Source organism: Mustela nivalis, assembly GCF_964662115.1.
Source record: "Mustela nivalis genome assembly, chromosome: 7".
Classification (NCBI taxonomy): Eukaryota; Metazoa; Chordata; class Mammalia; order Carnivora; family Mustelidae; genus Mustela; species Mustela nivalis.
The window spans coordinates 91398262-91424742 of record NC_139026.1 but is presented as its reverse complement, the minus strand read 5'-3'; the positions used below and the strand labels follow the sequence as shown (position 1 = coordinate 91424742).

Sequence of the window (26481 nt, the reverse complement as noted above, 5' to 3'; positions counted from 1 at the left end):
TCTCAAGAGTTTTCTATATACCTGAAGTCCCACCTTCCAAAGAAAGGGTTTGGGGCTCAGAAAAGGGGTCACAGGAGAATAGCAGACCCAGAAGTTATGGTAGAGTCCCCAGGAGTCACAGTACTATCATCAGGCTCAGAAGCTGATTGCCTTCTATGTTAGTTCTTTTTAAATTGAGGGGTTGGGGGGAACCAAGGTCTGTGTGGACAAAAAGAAAAACGAAAGGTTGCATGGTTTTTAAACTTTGAGGGGGAAGAAATCACCAAGGAGCCCTTTTCTTATTGGAGGCATCGGATTTAGAAAGCTCTGGACTTCTTTATTTTTCTCCTTTGGTTTACTGGGGAAAGGGAGGTAAGGAGGGGCCCCAGGTGGGCTTGTGGAAGTGCAATCCAATTTAGCTGGCCAGCTTGGGGGAGAGTGATTTTCAAAGCAAAACCTCAGATGCTACTTCCTGAGAAGTCACCAGATCAAAACAGCCTCCTCTAGGCTTTTATGACCCCATCTCTACTCCCAACAGGAAAAGCACCCTCAATAAAACCTCAGCCCACGCCCCCATCCTCCACCCAGAGGACAGGGAGAGACACAATCTAAAATGAGGGACCTGACCCTTACTCCCTTCATTCACACCACACAAACCACACACACACACACACACACACACACACACACACACACACTGGATTTTCCAAAAAGTTAACTTTTTAAAGAAATATTTACTAGATGAAAATTTTCCCCACTGAACAAAGAAGCAGCCCTGAGTTTGAGTTTGAGTCTACAATAGCAAGTAAAGGGAGGATTTGATCAGATAAGGGGTCTGGTCTTGTAGTCCCACATTGTCTCCCAACCCCCCCCCCCAAACCCAACAGAACAACAGGACACTAAAGGTCATCAAGAGCCTGGGTGCCACCATCTGTGGGGCTGCTCCAGGGTCTTGGTTTTCCAGGGAGGCAGAAGAGAGGAAATTTAACAGTTCCCCCAGGGGTTGAGGGGGCAGGGGTGGGCTGGAGAAGAGAAATGGTCTCCAGTTTGAACCCATGGGAAAAATGGGGCAGGACAATGAATGGGAAGTTAGCTCAAGTCAGCTGGTTTACCGTATCCTGCCAGGGATTCTCTTTCATACCATACTTGAACACATATATATACTTCTGTGTGTTCCAGTGTGGTGTTCTAGTTCAGGGGGCTGGGAGATATAGGGAACTTTCAAGGGCAGAACCCGGCCTGTCCTACCTCTCTGAGAACTGTATGACACCTGCAGTCCTGAAGGAATACCAAGTAGCTGAGCCCACATAGTCCACCCAGGCCATGTGGGGCTGCAGATCATGGTGGAACTTTCTCTGTATGTGTGTCAGGTGTAGAGAAAAAGCTGCCTTCCTGCATAATTCTCCTATTCAACTTCTCATTGTAGATCTTAAGGCCTGGTCATCAGAGGCTGAACAAGTCCTGGATTGCCTTGCTCAACTATCTCAAGTCCCAAATTGCATCCCACCCACCCACCCCCATTACACACACACATACACACACACAGAGTGAATCCTCCTAGGTATTCCTGTTTTCCTTTTGCCCCTCCGTGACCCTTAGGAATGGCAGAAGAAGATGGATCCCAGGGTTCTGTAGGACTCAAGGACAAAGAGATCTCAATCACCCCAATGCCTCAGTCTAGACAACTTGAGCTTCTAGAGCCCTATCAAAGCAGCCAAGGGATTATGCAGACACACTCTTCTGGGTTACAAGGGTCCAAAAAAAGGGACTGTGATTTTCTTGGCCCTCCAGCAGTTTAGGAAGTTCCTTCCTTAAATTGAACTAATCCAGAAAGCCTTAGCTTCGGGATCTTAAATCTGGATTGTCTCTTTTCTCCATCTCAAAGAGCTCCAGGGTCTCCATTCCCATGAGCAGGAGGTTCAGAGTAATTCATGCACCCCCAGCAAAAGAAAACAGAGAACTGAAGTCTAGGATCCTGATGTTTCAGTTCAAGAACTCAGCCCAAAGACTTGGTACACAGAAAGGGAGAGTCAAAGAGACAGATAAAATTCACATGGATATTAGAGGGAATTGAGGCAATACCATCTCTCTTCCCAGTGCCTGTTTGGACAGAAACAAGCCTCCATCTTTCTTTTTCTACCCTTCATGAGATTTAGAAACTCCAATGTGAGAAACTCACACTGGAGGTGAAGGTTGGTCTCAAAGACTACCTCACCACCTACCAGAGAAAAATAAATGTGTGTGCTTTAATCCTAACAGATGAAAGAGGTGAGTGGTGCAGTATGGTTGAAGTTGACTTAGAAAGTGGGGGCTCTCTGGTTTCTGAGAGGAGCTGCCCTTCCTCTGACTTCTCATTCCAAACCTTCCATCTGTCCTATGCATTGTCCCAAAATCAGGCCCACCCAGAAGACCAATGAGCATGCTGTCAAAGCCCAGTTCATATTGGCTTATTCTTTCCACCCCTGCACCCTTGATGCCCCTAAAGAGACTTTAGAGGTTTGGGTGGTACAGTCCATCAGAGCTCCTGCCCTTCAGTCAGCTCAAGAAGGTAGAAGAGCAAGAGGAGAAGGGGAGGGAAGGGGAACTCAACCTTAAAATCAACCATGGAACAAAGCCCTGGAGACCAGAGGGTACTGGAGGGAGCAATGTCTGGGTCTGGACCCATGCACGAGTGGATTGGCTCAGGGCCCAGCCCAGGTGTTCAGGAAACACAGCACTTCTGTCCTACGTGCACAGCTTCTGTGCCATCAGGTGCTCTTGCTCAGAAATAGTTTCCCACCCACTGCTTGTTCTGACTTGACCCATGTAAACACAAACACAGGAAGCCACACCTTTGGTGGTTGTGTCCTTTAATAGCTACTGGCCAGAACACAGGATCATCACTTAGTTATTTATTATTATTATTTAGAATGCAAAGGAAAGGGACTTAAATTCATCAACTCTTTATAATATATCAGGGGAGGGTCCTGATTTTCTGTGCTCACCCTTTTTTCCAAATCCCTTTTTAAGAAAAGATTTTATTTATTTATGTGTCAGAGAGAGAGAGAGAGCACAAACAGGTGGAGTGGCAGGCAGAAGGAGAAGCAGGATCCCTGCTGAGCAAGGGGCCCAATGCAGGACTCGATCCCAGGACCCTGGGATCATGACCTGGTCCTGGGATCACTACCTGAGCCAAGGCAGACTCTTAACTGACAGAGCCACCCAGGCATCCCTCCAAAACACTCTTTCAACTGTCTCAAAGTTATTCAACAAGCTAGAGGTACCAAACACAACTTTCAATCCACTTCTGCTCCCTTCCCGCACATCAGAGGTCATTTGACAAAGCAAATGGCTCTGGGGCACTTCCAGAGAGATAAATTTTAAAAAAGTTCTACTCGCCCCCACCTGTCCCCAGGAGGATCAGAAGAGAATAGAAACTGGTACAAGGTAAGTGTTTAGGGGATAATCGCCATCAGAATTTGAATTCAGAACTGGATTTCATATCCACACCTACTGTACACCCTGATCGAGAGTCCACGTCTATAAAGCCCTGTGAATTGGATAGGATCTCACCGAAGAAAATGGGAATGATCCAGAGGACACTCCCACAACTTCAGATCCCTGTACAACTGAGACTGACCTCGAGGCCAAGGCACATGGTTAGAACTACAGGATGCAAGCCAAAGAGTCCCTAGAACTAGTTCAGGGACAAAGGGAGGGGCTAGAATATTCTCAGCACCGTTGTTTCCATTCCTATCTGAGATAGGGCAGATCCAGGAGCTAAAGAGGACGATTAGGGAGGGATGGAGGAAGAGGAATGGAGGGGAAGGGCGAGACAGAGACCCAAGTACTTTTTGGCTGATTGGTTGGTGGGGGCCATGTGACCCTGCTTACCGCATTTCTGATTGGCTGTTTGACCTTTTCCAGGGTTAAAGACCTAGGAACAAAATTAAAAGCTTCCCGGGTTGACTGGGGCACCTTGGCACTTGATGGATCACCCTCCTCCCGCTCCAGGAAGACCCCAAAATCAAGTACGGGGTGGGGGCAGGGTGGAAAAAGCAAGAATCTCAGGCCCAATTTATATTTGTCTTTCTTCTATCTATATTTGTCTTTATGTATTTGTTCTACAAAATAGCAAAAAACTGGCCCAGACAGATTGAGAGGAAGGAAGATCTAGTATTGCTGGGGCAGGAAGAAGGAGTGATATTTAAATGGAACTTTTGAGCCTAAGAAACAGAAAAAGAGATGAGGAACCCCCAAGAGACGCTGTGTAAATCTATAAAACAGAAACACACACCCTTTTCCACGGAGAGGAATGGAATGGGACTGCGCTTTACCCAGGGGTATGGGAAGGCTGAGTTTGCCTGGGTGTGGAACTTTGGCCCTAGCTAAATTCTTGGATGAAGACCATTAGATTCGCTCCCTAAAGCCCTGGGGAGCCGGCTGGAGGGGAAGAGTCAAGTTAGAAAGCAAGGAAAACTCCCATCTCCCTGAGGCTTGAATGGAAATTTTCCAGAACCACTCCCCGCAAATCACAGACTAGTGAGGAGGGGAGAGTGGAGAGGGCTAATTATGAGAAAGGAAGAATATGGGAGTTAATTTTTGAATGGGCTCCTGGGGAAATCCTCTGGGATCCTCATGCTTCCCTGGGAAATAAAGGAGTAGGGAGGACTATGGTACCGAGGGAGGCCCAATCATGGTTTGGGACAGGGGTCCCCAGAGGGATGGCTTCAGGGAGTCCCCCAAGTCCCGCCTCAGCGCTGCTTATGCAAGCGAGAGCCCGAGAGCCCGCTAGAGCTGGGCTTGGAGATCGCCTGGCTCAGTGGTGTCTTTGGGTCTCTTTTCCCCTTCACTCTCTCAGAGCGGGCCTGGTCTCTCTGTCTCTGCTTGAGTCCTGCTTCTTCCTCAGTCCCCTTGGGTGGCAGGGGCACACTAACTATCCTCTTCCCGTCCTCAACCGTGCTTCTCCACAAAAGCGTGTGCCCTGGATCCCCACAGCAATCCTCCCTTTTGGGAAGGCGCAGACCTGGCTCTCCCCGCCACTCTTCTCCTTTTTCTTTGGCCTGAACCAGTTGCCCTCCATGGGCCCACCTTCCGCCCTGATTCCTGATTCCGAATCCCGCCAGATTCAGTAGGATTCTGTCGGCCCCTTCAAGAAGACTGAGTTTCTATGTCATTGCTGTCCTGGCTTAGCTCCGGGTGCTGCATGGGGAGGGGGCTGCGCTCCCAGGTGTGGAGGACACCTGCCTCCCATGCTAGAAGCCTCCTTCCTAGACACCGTTAGGGAGCCTGAGCCTGAGACTGGCAGAAGAACTCCATGTCCATATCGGGCCCTGATGGCTCCTCCACCACCCGGAGGTCACTCTCTCCCCAGAGCTGGGGGGCTTTTCCTGGTCAGTCTAGGAAAAACATTGCCTCCACTCTCCAACCCATTTATACTCCTAAAAGTAGTCCCTCCTGGGCCTACTTTTGCCTCAGGCAAGGGCTTGGGAATGCCAGGAAAGATCCCAACAGCTAGAGGGAGGCATGAAACTACCCTGGCTCCAGGCCGACCAAGACCCCAGACTACAGATGCTGGGACAGCTGTCCACCAGGCCTGGTGGTGAGGAAAGAGAAAATGCTTTGGGGCTCTCTGGGCTCAGCCAGCTTCCTTTAAGATGCTTCTGCAATTTCAGGTCGCACCCTGGAGACTCAGAAGTCCCAAAGCCTGCCTTCCTGGCCTCCCTCTCCAGCTGCCTGACCTGCCTAGACTGTGAGCCACTGGCCCAAGGGCTGAACTGGCACCCTCCCTGGTCTGGGGGGGAGCCCAGAGGCCCTTTGCGCTTGCGCCTAGAATTGGCACACTCCTACAAACACCAAATACCCATGTGTCTGCCGCAGTCTTTCTTCCCAACTGAGGAGGGAGAGAGGGTCAGGGAGAACTGGCAGAGCTCTAAAGAACCCAGGCCTCTCTTTACCACAGTTGACTCGCAGCTGGAGTAAATAAAGGGCAGGGAGGGGAGACTGGTCAGAGGAGACAAGCTCCCCCATCCTCCTACCTCCCAGCGGCTTCTACTCTTCCACCCTAGCCTGGGAATGCCTGGGGAGGCCTTCGTCCCCTCCCCTTAATGAGTGGGAACTGCCTTCTATCATGGGGAGGGGGGATTAGGTAAACGGGAGAAAGGGTCAGAGAGAGAGAAAATTAACTTACAGCGTTCGCCTGGGATTCATTTGCGAAGATGTAACCTCTCACCATCATCCCCAGCGCCGTAATCCCCTCTAACTGCCAGGCCCTCTGTCCTAGCATTAAACCTCACCAGCAGCTGCGTGGCTGGACAGTTAAGATTATATATGATGTAAATATATTGTGGGTTTGTCAGCTCTCCCTACACCATAAAACTTGGTTTAATGACATCACGTGGTCCCCCAAGAGCCACTCACGGGCTTGCCTTCGGGCCATTCACATAAATAACCTCCAAAAGTTTCAAACTCCTAAATTCACATAGAAGCCTTGCGTATTTCTCTAATGCTCAGTTACACTAAAAAGCCCTTGGGCTCCTCCTTTGCCCCACCCCCATACCCCCCTTGCAGGGTGGGGAGGGGGGAGAGGGTGGATCCTTATTTATTTATTTACTTACTTACTTATTTCCATAAGGACCTGTCGCCTTCGAGGTTGTGTTGATATTTTTTTCCTCCTTTTTTTTTTTTTTCCCTCCTCTCTCCTCTAATTGCTCAGAGTGGGTCATGTCCCCCTCTTCCCACTCCCCCGGGAAGGTAAGTCACGGCTTCTTTCCCCCACTTTTTTTTCCTGGCTGCCAGAGGGGGTGGGCTTCTGGGCAAAGTGGGGAGTCAGGCTCCATGGTCTCTGCTTGGGACTTGGAAGCCCCTCCACTAACTTTCCCAGGGCAAGGCTAAATCCTGATGCTTGCAGATTATTCCAGGAGGCTGACTGGTGGGAGAACCACCCCAGGCTTCAAAGCAGAAGACTCCGCTCAGGGAGAAAGCGAGGGTCTGGGCCGTACCTAGTCCCAGGGTAGGGGAGTACGTCGGAGCCCTCTGCTAAAGTTGTGGCAGCTGACGCCACAGAAGCAGAGTTCCGGGGCCTGGGGCAGGCCTGCACCCTGACAGAAGGGGCGGGGGCAGGCCGGCTTGGCTGCCTCCACCCAAGTCTGGCAAACTTGAGTCAACCCTCCAGCTCCTCCAGGGAAAGAGGCCTTAACACTGCAGGAAGGAGGCATTCTGGGCCAAGAGGGGCTGGTGGGCCCTGCAGGGCGGGTCTGACAACTTGGGCCCTGGCTCTGGCCCAGCCCTTGGTTCTACCCCTGGGGCGGTGCATCCCCTGGGGAGGGAGCTCAGGGCCTCTGCAGCCCGGGATGCTGGAGGGTGTGATGGCGGGCGCCGTGGCCTCTTTTTTAGTTAACCGTTACCCATTGGAGACGTCAGTGCTTCTCCACGCTTCACCGCTCACCCAATAGTTTTACTCAGCATGGAGAAAAAATTAAAATAACTCCCTGAAGAAAATTACACATTTTATTTGAGAGAGAGAGAGAGAGAGATTGAGAGCGGAGCCGAGGTGGTGCTAGGCTGGGCAGACTCTTGTGTGCTAGTCAGGGAGAGACCGAATGGGTGCCCTAACTTGGCCTGAGTGCAAAAGGAAGGGCACAGCAATGGGCACAGATCAATAAACATTTGTTGAGACCTCCTACGTGTTAGGCACGGGGTGAGGAAAGACTCCTGGGTTTAAAAAAAAAAAAAATGACAGATGGATAGCTTAGGCAGTGGGATGCAGAGAAGTCAGTCCTTATAATAAATTCAAGGAGCATCAGCATTAATAATCATAAATATTCCCCTTGCCCCTCCCCAGAGTCTCTCTGCTCCCTTTCCCTCTTGGCTGTAAGAGCAGCCTTCTAGCCCAGCTCCTGAACCGCACCCTCCCCCAGTGTGGGGGGCCTAGGCTTGGCTCCAGGAAATCACCCCCATTGTGGGAGGCAGGAGAGGAAATGCAGTAAAGTTTTATGGACCCTTCCCACATTTGTTTCTCCTATAAAGTACTTCCTCCCCCATCCCATTCCAGAGGCCCGGAGCAGAGCAGAGTATGGGCCACAGCCGGCCTCAGCACCACCTGAATTATCTGCCTTTTCCCCTTCCCTTTAGTCCACTCCCCCTCCACACAAAATCCCAGAGACTGAGACAAATGATGGCAAACAGACGGGACTCCGGCACCAGTCTACACAGCTCCTTTCCCAGCTAATTGTCCTGCATAGCCTTAGGCCCTAGAAGTGGGAGAAACTGGTTTGCACGTTGCCAGCCAGGCAGGTTCACTGTAGGCTGCCCTCCTCGCTCCCATCTCCCCCGGTACCTTAAAAAGCTAACACACAGTTCCTTTAACTTGCCTCAGACCCCTTCGCCAAGCAGTACCAACTCCTTCTGAGAATCCTTCTTGGGACCAAATGGGTCACCTAGGCCTGGGAGAGATCTTCAGAGGCCCAAAAGGACCCAAGAGTCTGAGCACCATGGAGCCTCCGGGCCCTGCAGATTAGCTCTGGGAGGCAGTGGTCTGCTTGCTTGTCTAAAGGCCTCAGATTCACCCAGCCAAAGTGGGAGTGGGGTACAGAGGCCTGAAAGCCTTGGACAAGCCACAGCATGGAAAACGCCAGTACACACCACCTAAGTGCCCTCCCCTTTCCCCAAAGGCCCTTCTGGGAACCAGGGATCTGGGAAGGAGCTCAGTTTCACCACCCTCTTCTCAATCCCTCTCGAAGCTCCTAAAAATTCTTTTTTCAAAAGAGGCAGAGAAGCTGTGGGCCTCCCCTGTACTCTGTAGCCCATTTAGATACTTTTACCCAATACATGCCCCAAACAGAGAGGCATTGCTGCATCTTTAGTCCTGTTCTCTCTTTGTCTTTATTTGATATGACAAAATATAGTTTCAGGAAAGACCTGGAGTCAATAAATAGTTGGACAACAGCGATGGGGCAGGAGGGCACAGAGAGTTGTGACAGGGACTCGTGGGCAGCCAAGAAACCTAGGACTGCTTGCTGGGGTCCAGTGGCAGGGAACCCCCATAGTTGAGCTAGCTAGTGGTCTGAGGCGGAGGGACCTGAGAGGGCATGCGGGTGGGGGCGGGGGCGCAGGCTGGAAAGGTTACCGGGCTCAGGGATGGGTGAGAAGGTTTGGAGAGCGTAGAGCCACTGAGGGGGCCCTAGGCGGACCTCCAGTCATCTCCCCCTTTCATATGCAAATCATTTAAAAGCCAAACATGGAGCTTAGTCGCTACAACGAAGCACCCCGAGTCTGGGGCCAGACTCCGCCAAGCACAACCACTCTCGCCAGCCCTCAGCCGCCTGGCCAGCCTAATACGGGAACAAAGGACAGGGGAGGCCGGAGGGTCGGGCCGCGGGTCCTGGAACACTTGCTGGGCCCACCTTAAACCGGAGGGCCGCGATGGGACTGAAAGCCCAAGAGGAGGCCCAGGCCCGGGTTCGTTCAGCACCAGCTCGGCTCCCGCAGCCCTTTGGGGAACCCCCGCGGAGCTTGCCCTGCCCGCCACCCTCCCCCGGTGCTGAGCAGAACTGGAGGGAGTCTGGGCAGCGCGGATAGCCCCTCGGGAAACTGGGGTCGGTGGGGATGCGGAATGCTAAGGAAAAGAGCTTTTGTCTGTGAGGCCCCGGAGCCGGTGCTGCCGCCCCCGTCCTTGCTCCCAAAATATAGAGAGGAAAACCGAAAAGGAAAGGCGCGGGGACCAAAGCGGGCTCGGGGTGCTATCTGCGGGCCTCCCCGCTGCCTCTAAAGAGCCTCTTTGCTTTTCATTTTGGAATCCTTCTTCCACTTCATCCTGCGGTTCTGGAACCAGATCTTGATCTGTCTCTCGTTGAGACACAAGTTGTTGGCGATCTCTATGCGCCTGCGGCGAGTGAGGTAGCGGTTAAAGTGGAATTCTTTTTCCAGTTCCAGAGTCTGGTAGCGCGTGTAACTGGTTCGGGACCGCTTGCCGTCCGTCTCTGGAAATATAAGCGCCCCCCCCAAGCCAGGAAGGGGTGAATAGCGTGCAGCGCCCCAGCGCCCCGACCGCGGCCCAGGCCCCCACCCGCCGCCGGAGGGAGAGGAGGCGAGCAGGGCAGGGCAGGCCCAGCGGGCCGCAGGCGGGCCCGGCCCAGCCCAGCCAAGCCCAGTCTAGCCCCCGGAGAGGCGCCTCTGCCCAGGCAGAAAACTTTCCGCCGCAGCTTTCACTCAGCAGCCGGAGGGACTGAGGGGGTTGGGGGGAGAGGGAGACCCAGGCTCGGACCGAACAATAAGCACCCTCGAGATCCGAGCACCGGGGACCCCCCTCCCGCCCCTCCCGAGTCGCTGGAATCCTCCGGAGCGGCCAGCGCCGGCTGAGCCGGCTCCACAGGGGAGGGAGGGAGGGAGCCGCGGGGGGATCCCCGCTCTGGAGCCCCGCGCTCCTCACCCTTCAGATCCCTCTATTTTTTTAACTCCCTCCCTCTCCCCCAAAAATTGAATATTGCCTTTTATACACGTTTTGTTCCTATGATCCAATTATGTCGTCGTAAATTTGGGCGCACACAGCCTCTAAGCCTTTTAGTGGACAGTTTTACGAGCCATTGATGCCTGGATCGTAAAATTTATGGCCGCAGGTTTTTTTTCTTTATTTGCCCCGCATGGCCTATAAAACCCAGGCGGACCCGAGCGCGCAAAATGAAGTCCTAAAGTTTACCGTGGCTCATGTGCAGTTTGGTCATCCACGGGTAAATCTGTGGCGGGGCCGGTGGCTGGCTCAGTCCGGCGGGCTGCCCTGTCTGCGCCTGCTCCTCTTTGATCTCCCCACTGCTCTTAGCTCGCTCCTCCAGCGCTGGGCGAGCCGCCTTCTGACTGTACATCCCGGGGTTCAGAGGAGCCGCTTCATCTCTGCCCAGAGCGTGTCCCGGAGCGGCCGCGGCGCTGCAGGCGGGGCGGTCGGGGTGAGCCCGGGGGTTGGCAGCCATGTCTACCCCGTGGAGAGAGTTGGAAGGCGCAGGCGGTGGGAAAGTGATGCTTAAGTCCAATCCACCGTAGCAGTACCTGGATGCCTGCACCTCTGAGGCCGATCCATAGTTCCCACAAGTTTGCATGTTATAGGCAGGGATATTGGGGCTCTGCTTATAGAATGAATTGGCTACGTAGGAGCTCATGGCGGGGAGGGCCCAAAAAAAATTTCTGCACCCTTTTTGATTAAGGGTGATTTGTGACTCTTTGAAGTTGAGGGGTTTTTTGTTCTCCAAAGTGCACAATTTATAGGTGGAGATATCTCTTTCTTTATCCTATGCGCTCTTCCCAAATAAGGGAGCCTTAAATAGAGTCACGTGACTGGAGCGGCCACTCATAAATTTGGCTTGATGACCTCCGGGAGGTTAGTGATGGAAGCCGGCGAAACGCATCTTGATATGTTGGCAAAGCCCAACCAAGGGGAAGAGGGAGTGAGAGAGAAAGAGAGAGAGAGGGGGAGAAAAAAAAATGGTTCTTGGAATTGGGGGGTAGCCGGGACAACGAGCCCACAGCGACACCTGGTGCCTACTTTGAGGAATTGCAGCCTGGCTTGTCGCCTTCAGACCGCTGGATTTTCTACCCTGTAGAGACGCTGGTTGCGGCTGCAACAAACCCTTGAAACGGCCTTTTAAACTGTATTTAATTTTAAGGAAAGACGAGGTCTTGCTTAGGATACAAAAACTAACGGATAGCCCTGTCTCTCCACCCCCAGAACCTTTCAATCTTCAAAAATGGCTGAGGAAAGGAGATTTGGGTAGGGAGGCCCCTGGCCAAGTAGGAGATCCCAAAGGATTTACCTCAGGTTCTCTACACCAAGCATCGAGGTCGCTCTCCTTAGAGGCCCCAAGGCCCTGCTACTGCTGAGGAGGTGACTGTTAGCATGGGGAAGTGAACCCAGACCCTGGAGAGGTGGACAGGATGCTATGAGGAAGGGGGTCCTGGGTGGACAGAACTAGATAGGGGGGAGAGTCAGGAAGCTGAAAGTACTGGGAACTCTGGGATGGGCCTGGAGGTGAGGATCCTGGGGGAGTTGAGTAAACCTCACCATACTGGGACCCCAGAGTGGCAACTAGGCAATTTTCTGTGTGTGTGTGTGTGTGTGTGTGTGTGTGTGTGTAGAACCAGACACAATGGGCTTGGAGGACTGCTCTGCATCCCTGTGTATGACCCTGATGGCAGATATTTGGGACAGAAAATAGATGTTAATTGAGGGCATGGAGAAGCAAGATTGAAGCCTCCACAAATATTATATGAGCAAGACAGAGGAAAAGGCCTAATTTGTGCCCTTTTTGGAAAAGGCCTCTGGAACAGGTTTTCAGGGACCTAGATACAGAAGGTCCACAGGAGAGCAATTCCTCAGCTATCTGGAGGCGTGGAAAAGATTGGCTGGGGGTGGGGGATGGAGGAGGTGGGCAGGGCAGACGCCTGGGCAACCTTCACAGCCTGTGGCCAGGGGCTCCGCAGCCATTCGGCCCCTTTCCGAACCCCCTCCCCTAGCCCCAGGTCTTATTCTTCCTTGCCTGCCTCTCCCCAGGAAATCCCCGCCCCTGCCAGGAGAAACCCCCCTCCTGTGCCCCCCCCCCCGCCGGCGGAGGCGCTGGAGGGGGCGCTGGCGGGGATCTGGAAGGTCTGGAAAACTCTGGCGGATTTTTTTCCCTCCGGGAGACCCCCTAACTACCTCACTCCCTAGGTCCACTCAGGTTTCTCTGGCTGGGCTTCAGGAGAGAAGGCCTGAGCAGGGGCAGGGTTAGGGTCTGGCTGCGCTCCTCACCCGCCGAGTTTTAGAGGCCAAGGAGTAAGGAACCAGACTGCGACTGGGGCTGTGAGGAAGAAGGAATTTTGTCCCAGCCCCGTCAGGAGTCCCAGAGCAGGCTCAGTTTCCAGGCTTTCTTTTTCGAGATGTCCTTGAATCGCTCAGTCCCTGCGGAAAGGCTCAAATCCCGCGGTCTTCTCTTTCCCTTCGGCTCTCCGCCTCCGCCACGTTTCGCAACATTCGGCCTGGGCCTGGCGCTGGCTGGGGGCTGCTCCCGCGGCGCCCCCTTCCTCACTCCGGGTAGTGGACGGGGGAGACCCTGGTGCCTGGCCAAGGCTTCTTTTCTGGCCCTTGGGGGCTCGGGGTTCAGAAGCCGAGGACCCCAGGCTACCACAGGCAAGAAGAAAGGCCTCTGTGGGTTTGGAGACCAATTCGAGCGACCTCAGGCTTCCCCTCCCACACCCCCAACGAGATCCTATGCGGCCTTTTTTTGCGGGGTGAGTGTGTTGCTCCGCTGGGAAGCCCAGAGAGCCCTCCCAGGCCCCTTAGCGCGTTCACTAAGAGGACAGGGAGGCCCCGGCTCTGCGCCCGGCTCCCGGGAAAGGCGAGCGCAGGGGTCTTGCAGGCGGCGGGAAGACGCAAGAGCGCTCGGAGCCGGCTCCAACTTTTATCCCAGGCCGGCGCACGAGCGAATTAACAGAAATCCCGATATAAACTTTTAAAAATAATATCAGTTTTATTAAATATTCGAGAACGGATCCAGAGGTCGGATTTATACAGGAGGGTAACACAAGGAGGGGATTTTTTAATTTATTTTTTTTCTCCTACTGGCTAAACAAACGTCATTCACTTTTTTTTCTCTCTTTTTGTAATTTTCCCTCTTTTTTTTTCCCCTTTTAAGATGGGAGCGGAACACGGACGGTGCTAAACATAAATATAAATACAGAGACCACAAATACAGCTAAAAATATTCACACAGAAACGGTCACAGTTTGTAATATGCCATAATGACCCCCAGGATTCTTTAAATACAATTTGCCTGGGCTGGGCATTTGCTGGGGCAGAGGGGCCGGGTGTGGGACTGCGGGGAGGCCCTGGGGGTTGCTGTGGGGCCACAACGCGCCCTCCTTGGGCCTCCCGCCCTCCGCGGCTGCCAGGCCGGGCCCTGAGGCCCCGGAGCGGAGGCCCCGGCCCGGGAGCCGGCTCTCTGCGCAGGGGCGGGGGTGGAGGCGCCGAGGGGGTGGGAGGCCAAGTCCTCATTTGGAGGGAAATCTGTGGAGTCTGAAGCGAGGTTCAGGGACGGAGCCCCCAAGGCCTGGGCAAGGGAAAGGGCCTGCAGACGAGCCGAGAACGAACTAGCGAGGGAGCAAGGAGGAGGAGGCGCGTGGTGAAAGAGAGTTTGTGCGGTGAGGGAGGGGGTCCAGAGTTGACTTTCAGGTCCATATTTGACTCCCTAATTTAGTTTTAGGGAGTCAAAACATATCAATTGTGCCAGTGATAAATATAGAGTGTGTGATTAGGAGGGAATTGGGGGAGTAGCAAGGGAGAAAGAGAGAGAGGGGTGGCAGGGACAGTCCTGGTCACTCTTTCTGCTTCTCCTCTTCTGTCTCTTCCCGCTTTTCCTCTTTTCCGGCCAGGCTGTCGGCCGCGGCCCCTCCGCCGCCCCCTGAGAGCGTGGACGTGAGATTAGATTCTTTTTTCCACTTCATCCGGCGGTTCTGGAACCAGATTTTGATCTGTCGCTCGGTCAGGCAGAGCGCGTTGGCGATCTCGATGCGCCGGCGCCGCGTTAGGTAGCGGTTGAAGTGGAATTCCTTCTCCAGTTCCAGGGTCTGGTACCGCGAGTAGATCTGGCGACCGCGCCTCCGGTCCGCTCCATAGCCGACCCCTAGAGATCCGGGCACAAAACACACTAAAAACAATCAGCGAGGCATCCTCCACAGACGATTTAGCCTAGCAAAGTCCTGACCCTCCCAACTTGGCCAGCAGCTCACGGCCCCCTCGGACTCCAGCCTTCTCCCTTTTGCCCTGCCCCACCCCCACTGGGGGTACAGCCAGGATCCCAACTTCATTCAGTTCCCCACCATGTGCTGGTAGGTGAGTGTCCCAAAGAATGGTGGGGGGGGGGCAAGAACCAAGCAGAAAGCTGTAAGTGTAAAAACTGGTTTTTGAAAAATCCCAAACACTGGGGATGAGGGCCCTATTTCTCAACAACTGGGCTCCCCCACCTCCCCCAAGCACCCTAGCTCCTTGAAAACTTCTCCCCACTTCTCTGCCCGCTACTCTCCCCCCTCCCTTCTCCTCAGCCTGACTCGACTTTGGGGGGCTCCCCCATCTCCTACCCCCTCCCCTCATACCCTGCCCTGTTCCTGCCCCCTCAGCTTGCCTTGGAGCCCTCCAACCCGTCAGGGGCCGAGGGGGCCAGGCCCCTGCGAGCAAGCGGGAGGCGAGCAGAGGGGGCAGAAGAGGGGGCCCTGTCTCGGCGTCGGCGAGGAGACGAGCGTGATTGTTTTTATGGGGCCATAAAAAACTCTCTCCGCCCGTTCTTCTAGGGAAGCCGGTCATAAAGCCAGTTCAGTTTATTTAATTTATATCTCGGAGCTGTAAAACTCACCACTGTGCGAATTCATTCGCTGCATCCAGGGGTAAATCTGGATACTGGCTTTCTGGTCCTGGGGCGCAGTCCTGCCCTGCTCAGAACTAAAATCCTGAGCGATTGAGGTCTGTGTGTTATGTCCTAAGGTGTTTTGTCTGCAGTTTGAGAGCATGTCTTTCTCCTGGTAAAAGGAATTAGATCCATAGTCATACGGCCCCCGGCTGGAACTGAACACGACATTCTCCTGTGGCGAATAAAAGGGAGTCGAGTAGATCCGGTTCTGGGCAACGGCTGCTCCATAGGTCGAGAAATGCCTCACTGGATCATAGGCGGTGGAATTGAGGGCGACGTTGGGGAGGACGTCCTGGCCCCCGGCGAGGTGGCAGGATAAGGAAGGGTTAGTGAAGTAGGAATTCATCCCTTTGCCTTTACCTGGTCGGGCTATGATTTCTTTAATATTTATTTCTGTCTCCAGTTTGTACTCGGAACTAGATGGTTATAGGGACGGCTCCAATCCAGGACAGACAAAATGACAAAGTCAGCTGACCCTCTTCCAGCCAATCGCAAGCCAGATGTCAAGAAGGGGGAAAAAAATCGCTTCTGCTTCTGTTGATTCCCTAGTTGAGACTAAGTGTGTGCTTTGAAAGTAAGACTTGGATTTCTTTTAAAAATATATATGTTAGGGAACTGATTTGGAGGTGAAGAAGGGTGAATTGGCATTAGCAGGGCCTTGAGGCCCAGGGAAGAAGAGCTGCCCTGCTAGGAAATCTCTCAGCCCCAGCTAACTTTGTTGTGCTGTGCAGAGACAGGTCTGGAGAAATCCCTCTATTTTCTATCTGATTTCATCTTTTATATCTCCCCCCTTCTAAAATTACATCCTGATTTCTTTATGGGATGAGCTTCCCCACCCCCACCGCCCAGCTCAGGGGGGAATCCCCAGAAAGCCTACAGGAAATCCTAGTTTGACCCTCCATGGACTGAGTCCTCATCACTAAACCAATATTTTTTTCCCCGATAATTAAAAAAAAATCAAAAGTAGGAAGAAACTGCATAAAACATAGTGCTCAGAGGAAGGAAAGTGTGGCTGAGAGTCTTAGGTGGAAGGGGGATATAGGGAGCAAGGAGGTCTAAAGGGGTAAGGATGAGACTTCAGGACACGGTGGCAGAGCTGAAGTGAACGGGGCTATGCATGGGCTTCCTCTTCCTCTCAGCCCCCTTCTGCCTCTCAGAACACCCTTTTTGGGGGAAAATCCTGCAGCATTTTTCCCTAAAAGGGAAAATATAAAAATACAACAGAAAAAAGAGAGAAGGAAGTAAAAGGTGGGAGAGAGAGAGAAAAAAGAAGAAAGAAAGGAAGAAGAAAGAACTCTGAGAGTCTTTCTAGACACATCAACTCCTGTTTATGTTGGTGAGAATTTATGATTTGGAGCCAGCGAGGGCCAGTGGGGTAATTCACATAGGTTCCAGGCAGAAAGAGAAGGCTGGTGGAGCTCTGAAGGACAGTTAGCGTCTGGCAGGCTCAAGCCCCTGCACAAGTCAGAAGCCCTGCCCTGCCAAAGGAGGCATCCCTGGACCTGAGCTCTGAGGCTTGGGATATTCCAGCAAAGGTCTTCTGGGGAGCTCTCACTCAAGGACAAGCCACACCTGGCTGAGTGGGGCCTCCCAGCAACCCCTACCCCCATTTTCTCTCCACCTTGAGGCTGAGAAAAAGGAAGAGAAGATTAGGAAAAGGCAGCTGAGTTCCAGGCTTCTGAGGGAGCTGCAGTGGGTGAAGTGAAACAGCGGAAGGTGTGCAGATGGGGTTTTTCTCCTGATTAATCCAAACTTAATTTGATATCGTGATATAGGCTGAAAATGCTTTGAGCTGACAAAGAGGGGGCAGTGGGGCTAGCGAAGGGAGCAGTGGAAGCTCATATTTTTTCTTCACCAATTTTGGGGGGGGGCTGGCTATAACAAGAACCCGGATGTCGCCGGATTTTATGATCTTTTCCTTCTGTGTAACAAAGCGGAGTAATCAATGGGTAGCAATAAAGCCATAAACGGGACTACGCTGGGAAAAAACTCGTTTATTCATCTTCTGTAACGTTAAGGTTTCCCTGGAGTGTCGCTAGGGGGGAAAAATAAAGTTTCGAACCCAAAAGCAGACAGTGTGTAGGAGCTGGTGGAGACAACATGTTAGCTAATACATGAGCTTCTTTGGGGGATTGAAGAGTCTTCCTGCCGGGCAATTTGTGTTGGTTTTTAAAAATACAGCCCCACTCCTTCAGAAAGGAGGGAAATTTGTTGGTATTTAAAAGGGTGGGAGAAAGACCCCTATCACTATAAAGGTTCCCCCTCTTGGACCATACTTTCTTCTGCTCAAGGAGATAAAAGTGAAAGGGTAGAGGAGGGTTCCAAATTAAGAAAGAAATCTGGGGATGAGCTGTCTGGTTTGGGGTAACATGGCAGGTACCTAAACACAGACACCAGCGTGACTTGCTTTTTGCTCTAGAATCCAGCTGTCCTCCAATTCATGGCATGCCTGGACAGAGGTTTTCAACAGCTGGCTGGGGCTCCAGGCCCCCTGGAGGGCAAGAGGTAGATCGAGAAAGAACTGGGGGTTGGGGGGAGACCCAGGGGGCTGAGCTAAGAAACAAGTCAGCGCACCCCTGGACACTAGCAGCCGCTCTCAGAGTTCCCAGCCTCATTTCTGCCCTAAGGGTAGCAGTGTAACACATAGAACAGGCCGGAAGAGAGAGTAAATTCCCTCCACCACCCCCCCCCCATTTCAGAGAGATTGCTAGAGGGATAAATCATGTCAGTGATATTTCCTTCAAGATATTAAATTGTTGCAATGTACAACAAATTGAATGATGGAAGATAGGATGTCTTAATGAGGTTTCACTTTCAATGAGTGTTGATTTTCTATGTATTTTTAAATCTCTTTTATGGGAGGTGGGGGAAGGAAGGACCTTGGGAGAAAGAAGGGGCTTCTGGGGAAGCGTGTGCTGCAGCCCCCCAGCAAGGATGCCTGGGTTTCCTTGAGCCCCTCCTAAACAAAGTCTGGAGGGGAAAGGGGCCCCAAAGTTGGGGATAGTCTCCTTTGGGTCCTGAAAGTAGTGGGCGCGGGGGGTGGGCGACCTGAGGAGCAGAATGTAAGTCTCAGCCCCGGAAAGTTAAGTGTTTTATTACGTCCCTAAACAGAGGGCAGAGACTGAAAGGTCTCGCCGATTTATAATGAACAGAAACCAGCTGCTGGGGGAAAAAGGCAGAAATGCTGGAAGGGGGAGAAAAGGGGAAGCAGAAATACAAATAAATTCCCCCACTGCTTAAAGATTTTTGGCAAAATTAATTTCCAACATACTCTCCCCCATCACCTTCTATTCCTGAAAAAAGAAGCCACCTTCTTTCAGTCAGATCTTTAATTATGCAGCTGAAATTGCTGGAAGGATTCGCTCCAAGGGGGGAGAGCAGGTCAGATGAGCCCGATCTTCCCTCCACTGGATTATATTTTCCTCTTCTCATTTTATGTTAATTTTATTTTTTGGGTGAAACAACGAATGTCAATGGGGGGATAGATGGGACTTGGGTTTTTCTAAATATATTTATATTTTCCTGTTAAATTTGTCTGAAAACAATTATGGAAACTCATCAGCAGAAGCAAGAACAGATGTTTTATTAAAACTGCAGTTGAGCTCTGTAAATATGCACAAGTCTTGGGAAGGGGGGGACTTGTTCTTTGTTTCTATAAAACAAGCCTAGAGCAGTCAGAGAACACCCCCATCAGGCCCGCAGGTCTCCGAGTCGCTCTGCCCCTTGGGCCTCTGGAATCAGGCATTCCGAGGGGGTTTGGCGGCAAGAGCAGATTTTCGCTTTCGGAGCTGTAATTAGGGGATTCGAAAAGAGAATTCAAAAAAACACAGAAAAGGAATAAAGGGGGAAAGTTGTTTCTTGCTGCTCCAGTCCCCCTATGTCCCCAGTCCAAAACACATGCTTCTCATGAGCGCTAATTATAGGAGAGGAACTTAACTGCAGACGCCATGGGCCTGCATGGGGGGCAGTCCCTGGCCAGGAGTCCCCAAGGCTAAGGGGTGCTTTGGAGGCTGGGCACTTGAAGGTTTCTCAGAATGAGTCAAGCGCGCTTGCCCCAGCCTTAACCTGCTCCAGGCCAGGGGCTGGGAGCCTGTGCAGCTCTCATTTGGGGAGAGGGTGGGTGTGACTGGACTCTGGCTGGGAAGGGGTTCCTGGGCAGGCCTCCTCTTGCCTTTGCTTTCCACTTTGCTCTAGGAAATATACTAATTGCTTGGGGAAGGGTATCTGAAGTGAGAGGGCTGAGATCTGGAATATTTATTGGGGGACAATCTTTTCTAGGAGTCCTAGCTAGTTTGTGTTCTGCCAATCTTCTTTCTTTTCCTAGATTCCCCCAACTCTGTGCAGACATCTGTGACCCACCCAGCCTTGCACACAGATACACACTCCATTTCTGGCTGCCGGCGCCACCAACCACAGCTCGGCGCCTCCGGAGGCTGCTCAAGGACCTGGACACGGGAGCCGCAGGACTCAGCGCTCGGCCTGGGCGCTTGGCTGCCCGGCAGCCACTGCAGCTGCCCCACTCACCCCTGCCAATTCTTGATTTCAAGAGCAGGGGGAGAGCGGTGGCCCCACCAGCCCCTTTTGTGCCACTGGGCAAAGGCTGAAATCCCTCTTGCAGTTTCAATAATTGTTCAGCTCACCTTACAATCCCACTGTTTGGTTAAGGTTTTGCTGTTCTAGGGCGACTGCTCAGTTGGCCCAACTGGCTTCTGATTAGAATTTTTTAACTTAAAAATTAAAAAATAAATCCTACTCCAAATGCCCAGTGTTTTGTGTAGGAGTTCCTTTGATCTCCACAGAATCCAGAGTCAAAGGATTGCAAAGAGAGTCTCCAAGTCCGCCAGAGAACCTGAATGCGGGGAACTGGGTCTGCCTGGGAACACCAAAGCATGGCTCACCCAAGGAGCCTCCAGTTTCTTATAGATACGGTGGGGGAAGTTGTCTGAGCACATACCTCCCCATACTCATTGCATTCCAAAACAGAATGTTCCTCCTCCTTTCAAAGTTCAGGCATGGAGACACTTGGAGAAAGGTGAAATTTGACACATTCAACCCGGAAATGGATCCCATTTGGGGGTGCTTATATTCTGGGGATAGGGCCCAGGCTGGCCAGCTGAATGGGGTTGGGGCTCAGCAGGGAGGGGGGGAAGGAGGACGAGGCCAGATGGGGCATGTCAAGTGCCTGAGAACTGCCCCCAAATACCCAAACACCTCTGAGGCCTGGGCTGGCAAATTCTCTCTTTAGCTAAGAGGTTGAGAGGCTACCCAAGCTGTTTTTGCTTTATATGCAATTAAACAGAGAAGAAAGGTGCACGGTGAGGCTCTGCTCACTCCCCTCATATCTTCTCTCCTCCCTCTCTCTTTCCAGACTTCTGCCTGACCTTTCTACAGTTGATGCTATTACCACCAGCAGACACAAACTCCCACAATGGCATTTGATTAGCTTCTCAATTCACTTCACTAACTGAAGGTTAAAAAGTAAAATAGATCCCAAGCATTTCTGTCCCACCATCCCACTCAGCCCTGAGATCCTTGGGCTCATCTCTGGAAGAAATCATTTCTGGCTTTTGGAGACCGGGCCCCTAAGCATCCCACCTCTGTCCCAAACAGCTGAATATCAGCTGAGGAGAGGCCATGCAAGAGAGCCTTTGGACAGAGTATCTCATCCCCACTGGAAATGGGGAGGGAAACTCAGATGCCGAGTGACATTTCAGGGAGGAAAAGCAAGTGGCCCTGGTTGGCCCAGGAGGAAAAAACTGAAAATCTAAAATATTTAGAATATTTTTGGCCCCCCAAAATGGGGCCAAAGGACCCCCAGCTTCCTGGCTTTTCTTTTACCCCTCCACACTAAGCACTGCTTGGCCCTACTTTGGAGGTTTAAGAGAATTTTAAAATTCAAGTGCAGGGCATTTATGACGTCACAGAGAGTTGTCATGAGGGAATTGTAAATGTCATATTAAGTCATATACAGTAGGAGTTTGGGGTGGGGGTGCCCTGCCTCTCCTCACACTTTTTCCTTTCCCCATTTCTTCCTCTAGCCTACGTTCTCCCCCTTGAAAATAAAATGTTATTATGTTCTGGAATAATAAGCCAACAATGAAACACCATCTTCATTTCCCTATAAATAATTTCGTCCTTTATTGTTTGCGGATCTGAGAGAACCATTTAATCTGCACTGGCGAAAAGAGAGAGAGACGGGGAGGGGGGAATTAATTTCAGAAACAAGAATATTACTTACTTCGATGATACTCTTTTAGATTTGATAGCCAGGAGCAAAATTAGAGGCGAACAGCGGCCTCTTCGATTCTACACCTGGCGGGATTGGAGATTTATAGGATCTTTAGCGAAGGGGCAATTTAATTTTGTAGGATTTGCTTAAATTCACTGCTATTTTGGGGGGCTGAGGAGAAGGGAGGGCGAGGGGAGAACGACATGCTTTATCTAGTTTTATGAATCTGCCAACATTACTCTGATTTAAAACCCAACAACCTGTGTCTCAGGGAAAACTCCTGCAGAAAGGAATGGAGGAGTAGGGTGAGGGGGACTCAGCTTTCTCAATGACTGTGGCCCCCTTAAGCAAGCAGTTGCCAGGGGGGAAGGAAGAAAAGACCAAGGCAAGGGGAGGGCAGCTCTAAGTCTCTCTACCACCCGGACACCCGGAGGTTTATGGTGTCCCCATAATTCCCCCAACCCCATAAACAGCTGCCCTATTTTAGGACAATTTCTGCTTCCTCCCCTGGGAAAAGGAGAGTGAAGGAGGAGGTAATGGCGGGAGCAGGGTGCCGGAAAGGGGAGGGAGCACAGGAGAGCGCCGCACTTTGTTCTCCTGGGTGAGTTTGCTGGTTTGGCGGGTTTCTGACGCAGGGTGGCAGCAGACAAAACAAGTAAACAACTCACAGACACAATAAACAGGGGCGGCCGCAGCCGCCGTGGCAGAGGCCGTGGGCTGGGTGAGGAGCACAATTTGGGGGTAATGTCACCCCAGCACCCGGGCGTGGCCCAGGTCCAAAAGCCCGAGGCTGCCCCCAGTGCCCGAGGGAAAAGCTGGAAGAAAGCTGCACGTCCCGGCACCCGCAGCGTGTCTGGACAGGAAAGTCTTGGGAGGAACCTGATTGCCTAAGGAGTTGAGGAAAACCCCAGTAGCCCCTTTCCTGTCCTTACTTTCTTTCAGGAGCGGTTCAAGGATATGTACACTCTCCCCTGCTCTGGCTTTTCGTGGCTCCGGATGGGAGAAAGACTAGGAAGGGAGGCTGGGAATTCCCAGCCCCGGCTCACATTCAGGGTTCTAGGCCCACAGGCAGCTAGACCCAGACTCTTCTCCGGTCCTGCCTGTCAGCTTTCTCCCCAGCTTCTTCGGTAGCAGAGAGAATTAAAACAAAGTCATACCAGTAACCAGATCTGGGTGGTTGGCGAGCCTAGAGAGGCCCTAATCGGCCCCACAGAGGACGACGCAGGCAAAGCTGGGCTTCGTGGTAAGCAGGGCCCGGAGTCGGGGATAGATATTCACTGCACACCCCTACCCATTTTGTCTCGCCTTCTCCACCAGCCTCTTCAAACAGCTGCCTCAGACCACGGCCCAGAGGCCACCTTATTAACCACTCAGATCTCCTTCACTGTCCCAGCAAGGAGGCAAGCACCAGGCCTCGCCAACTGCTCAGAACTGCCCAAAGGTCCACCTTACCCACAAAAAGAGTCTCCCACAAAACTCACTTTCAACACCACAGTGTTCCCCTGGTAAACAGCCTCGGAGCTGGGGAAGTCTAGGGGGGAGGTGTGGAGAGAAAGCAGAAGGGATTCAATATTTCCCCAGCCCAGCTGGCTGAACAGTAAAGGCAATAAGATCTTGAGAAAGACTGTGGCATCAGTCGGTTCCTGGAACCCGCGTAGTCCGATTTCAGCACGCACACGTTTGCAGGAGAGCATGCACAGAGGGCCTTCTTGGTGCACCGAGTGCCTCCTTGAGCCCAATTCCATCTAACAAAATTTTGCATGCACATAAAACGGTGTTTGAGCGAGTACAAGCATGGTAATATACACTTAACCACCGAGGAAATCCGAGTCTGTATATATTCATGCATAGGTCGGAGTCTGTACATTTGAGCCCGTATATAATAAGTGTATAAAGCTACCAAGCCTGGTTTTGGAACACAACAGCCAACCCAACAAGGCCGCCTTCTCCAAACAAGGGCGCATTCTTCGTAGGGATCACAACTGTCAGACCAGGGAGAGAAAGGGCTTGCTCTGCCCATTTTCTCCTTAGCTAGGAACTGGCGCGCGGAATACAGTCCGTGGCAGGACTGACAAAGCCTGTAAGGGGCAGGGCCGAGGTGCCCAAAGAGTGGACTCAGAGGGGAACCCTGGGGGCCCTGCGCTCCAGGGAGAGTTGCCAGAACCCCACGGACACATTTGGTGCATCTGCCCAGATTTAGCCCTAGGCGTGCAGAGTCCCAAGGCCAGATTCTATTCTCAGCTGCCCTGGCTATTATTAGATACACACGCCAGGGCTATCCTGAACTGAGGACCACGTTTACAGAGACACTGGCCTACAAGGAGGCTGAGGGTTGCCCCTGGTGGCCCCTCTTGTGCTTCTAATTGAGCACCAGAGTGGGAGAGGAAGAAGGGAGTGAAAATCGAAAGTAAGGAAGGAAGGAAAGGGCTGGCGTTTGGGGCTGGGTGTATCCCCTGGCCAGGCTAGAAAACTGGAAAACCAGGATCAGTCACTCCTGCTGTACTTTCTCTGCATCCCTCTGTCTCATGAGGAGGATCTAAGGGGTGAAGGACGTGGGGGCCTGCAGGACCCTCGCCAGGAAGGGACAGAAAATCAATTGATAAAAATATTATATAAGAACACCTCAGGATGGTGCCGTTATCCGGTCACTCATGAAGAGAGCACCCTGAAATCTCGCCGGCTGCGTATCTGTTTAGATCCCTGGAGGCCGAGATAAATACTGGAGCTTTCCCCAGGCCCACCCCTCCGAAGGGAGGGGGCACCCTCTAATATTCCAGGTGAATACCCACTGTCCTGAGTGGCCTTCTCTGGAAACTCTTCCGGGGGTGGACGAACAAAGGAGACTTGTCCCCCCACCCCCAACCAAGTCAGTGCGGCCATCTGCAGGGCTGGCGGCGGGGGAGGGGGGGCGGTGGCAGACAAAGGGGGGGGCGCAGACAAAATACAGGCGAAAGAGAAATAGAGACCTCACCGGTCGGCGGTTCCCACAAAACGCCAGGAGAAAGGCTCCCATTTTCAGGCCTCCGGGGGCCCCTCCACTGGCCCACTGCACTCCCCTTGCCTTGCTCAGGTCGTACAGACTCGAGGTCTTGGCGGCAGCCGCGTGGCTACCCACCCGGGGCGTCAGACCCTGGGCCGCGCTGGAGCTGCGGGAGAGCGCGCGGCAGCCTGAGCAGGCGGCGGGCTGGGCCCATTTGGGGAGAGCCAAGCGCTTTTCTCGATCGTAAACAAGGAACGCGAAATTAGCCCCTCGGCAGACGCCTCTGCCGACACACAAGTCCTATGGGGGGGGGGGAGTGGAAGAGGGAGAGAAAATGCCATTTCTTCCCCCGGGAGAATACCTCAGAGGCCTTTATGTCGGATATGAAACGGGAATTTTGGGGGGGCAGGAGAGGAAGGGAAGGGGATTGTGGGGGAGGGGAGAGAAGATTCACCATCAACTCGGACCCAATGGGGTTTGATTTGAACGCAGTCGAATTACGTTTTTGAGAATTTGATAAAAACAGGTTCTCCCTCCCAACCCTCCAACCCCGACCCCCAGGCGACGGGTCAGGGTTTAAACAGGAAATCGAGGAGCGTTCCCCTCCCCCACTCGGGCTTGGCGGAGAAGCCTAGTCGCGCCTCCAGAGAAGACTGGAGGTGGGGGGCAGCTCTTTGCTCGGATTGAAGGTGAGTCTGGCCCCCAGACTCACAGACCTCTCCAGGAATATGCTCTCCCCTCCCCCAGCTCTGGGGTGTGTCTGCCTGGGTGTGTAAGCGCTTGTGTGTGCATCGCCCTTTACAAACAGAAGCTCACACATATAGGGGCCGCCTCGGACCCAGGCCAGGGAGCAGGGCGGGGTCATATATCAAACTGCAACACATTCAGGGCCACGTACATTTGGAAGAAATTAAGCCACTGTGTTATGAAACCATATGTGTCGGGTTAAGACCATACAACACGCCATTAGCACCAATTATTAGGAAGATCCCGAGCGCCCAGGACCCTCCGGGCCGCCTGATTCTGACGTCCCTACCCTAGGAGCCAGCCGCGCCTTGAGTCCTCACTGCCTCCACTCACCCAAGAGGCCCCGCCAGCGAGGCCTGGGCCTCTCTCCAGCCAGCCTGGGGCCTCCCCAATTCCCACCTCCGCCTCAGACAAGGCAGATCCTAGCTCAGAGCGGCCAGGCGAGGCGGGTGAAGCAGCCCAATGGGTGTCCCGGGTACAGTGGCCGCGGCTGGGGGTGAAGGACTCTGGGCCGGTGAGAGAAGGCAGATTTGCCCCTTTTCTCCAAGCACAAGATGGCTTTTGAGTACCTCGTCCCCCACCCCCACTCATCCACCCGCAGTGCTGGGCACCTCCCATCTTTCCGTCCGCTCGAGTGGGGGCGGGAGCTGGGGGTGGGCAAACGCACTCTCCTCTGCTGACGCGCACCAGCCAACAGCCTCCCCCCTAATTGCCAATTAACAGGCCCCGCCGCCCTCGTAGCTGCGCTCTCTTCCTGCTCCGCCGCCCGGCTCTGGGCCCGCACTGCGCATGTGTGAGCTCTCGCGGTGGCGCTCTCTGGGAGGGAGGGGGCTGCGGGCAAGGAGGGGGCTCTGGAAAGTTTGTTTGGGGGTTGGGGGGCTGACTTTGCTCAGGGGGCAATAGTTACAGTCTACAGTTTTGTCTCCTGCCCTGGAGTTTGAGCTTCCCCGGCCCCCTCCGTCCCAGTCCCATTAGCCAAGAGGCCACAGATCTCTTAATAGGTAAGGACAGGATGGGCATCAGGCAGCGCGTCAGCGCACTAGACCCCGGCCTTGAGCCCCACAGGCGCAGTCCTTTTGCCCCCCGACCCCCAACTTCGGCGCACAGTGACATCAGGACAACACTCTTCCCACACTACCACA

General features: G+C 52.9%; 3 protein-coding genes and 1 long non-coding RNA gene across 13 annotated transcripts in view; 1 reads left to right on the top strand and 3 right to left on the bottom strand.

Moving 5' to 3' along the window:
• Nucleotides 1–26481, bottom strand: part of HOXC4 (homeobox C4) — a 60574-nt gene that overhangs the window by 11426 nt on the left and 22667 nt on the right. The gene's annotated exons all lie outside the window — the stretch shown is intronic.
• LOC309869609 lies at nt 6411–20144 on the top strand. Its single transcript, XR_014314286.1, has 2 exons — nt 6411–6711; nt 19708–20144. It is a non-coding gene; the product is annotated as an uncharacterized lncRNA (long non-coding RNA).
• HOXC5 (homeobox C5) lies at nt 8790–11207 on the bottom strand. Its single transcript, XM_082741008.1, has 2 exons — nt 10655–11207; nt 8790–9938 (listed from the first exon to the last, which is right to left on the bottom strand). The coding sequence occupies exons 1-2, from the start codon at nt 11106–11108 to the stop codon at nt 9724–9726; spliced, it is 669 nt and encodes a 222-aa protein (XP_082597134.1). The 5' UTR covers nt 11109–11207; the 3' UTR covers nt 8790–9723.
• HOXC6 (homeobox C6) overlaps nt 13429–26481 on the bottom strand; it is a 35717-nt gene continuing 22664 nt past the window's right edge. For 2 of the 8 annotated variants that reach the window (XM_082741003.1, XM_082741002.1), the window contains exons 2-3: nt 15330–15675; nt 13429–14603 (exon numbers count right to left, since the gene is read on the bottom strand). In XM_082741003.1, the coding sequence (XP_082597129.1) occupies nt 14296–14603; nt 15330–15483 (462 nt within the window). In that variant the 5' untranslated portion in view covers nt 15484–15675 and the 3' untranslated portion in view covers nt 13429–14295. Of the gene's footprint in view, nt 14604–15329; nt 16295–24578; nt 24770–26481 lie in introns of those variants that run through there. The other 6 variants (XM_082741004.1, XM_082741005.1, XM_082741001.1 and 3 more) reach the window with 5 other exon arrangements.

Bases quoted from the DNA above. Each gene is read 5' to 3' on its own strand.
- HOXC5 (XM_082741008.1), bottom strand. From the start codon at position 11,108: ATGAGCTCCTACGTAGCCAATTCATTCTATAAGCAGAGCCCCAATATC. The intron at 9,939-10,654 runs GTAAACTTTAGG...TTATATTTCCAG, and splicing joins CAAACTGCACATGAGCCACG to AGACGGACGGCAAGCGGTCC.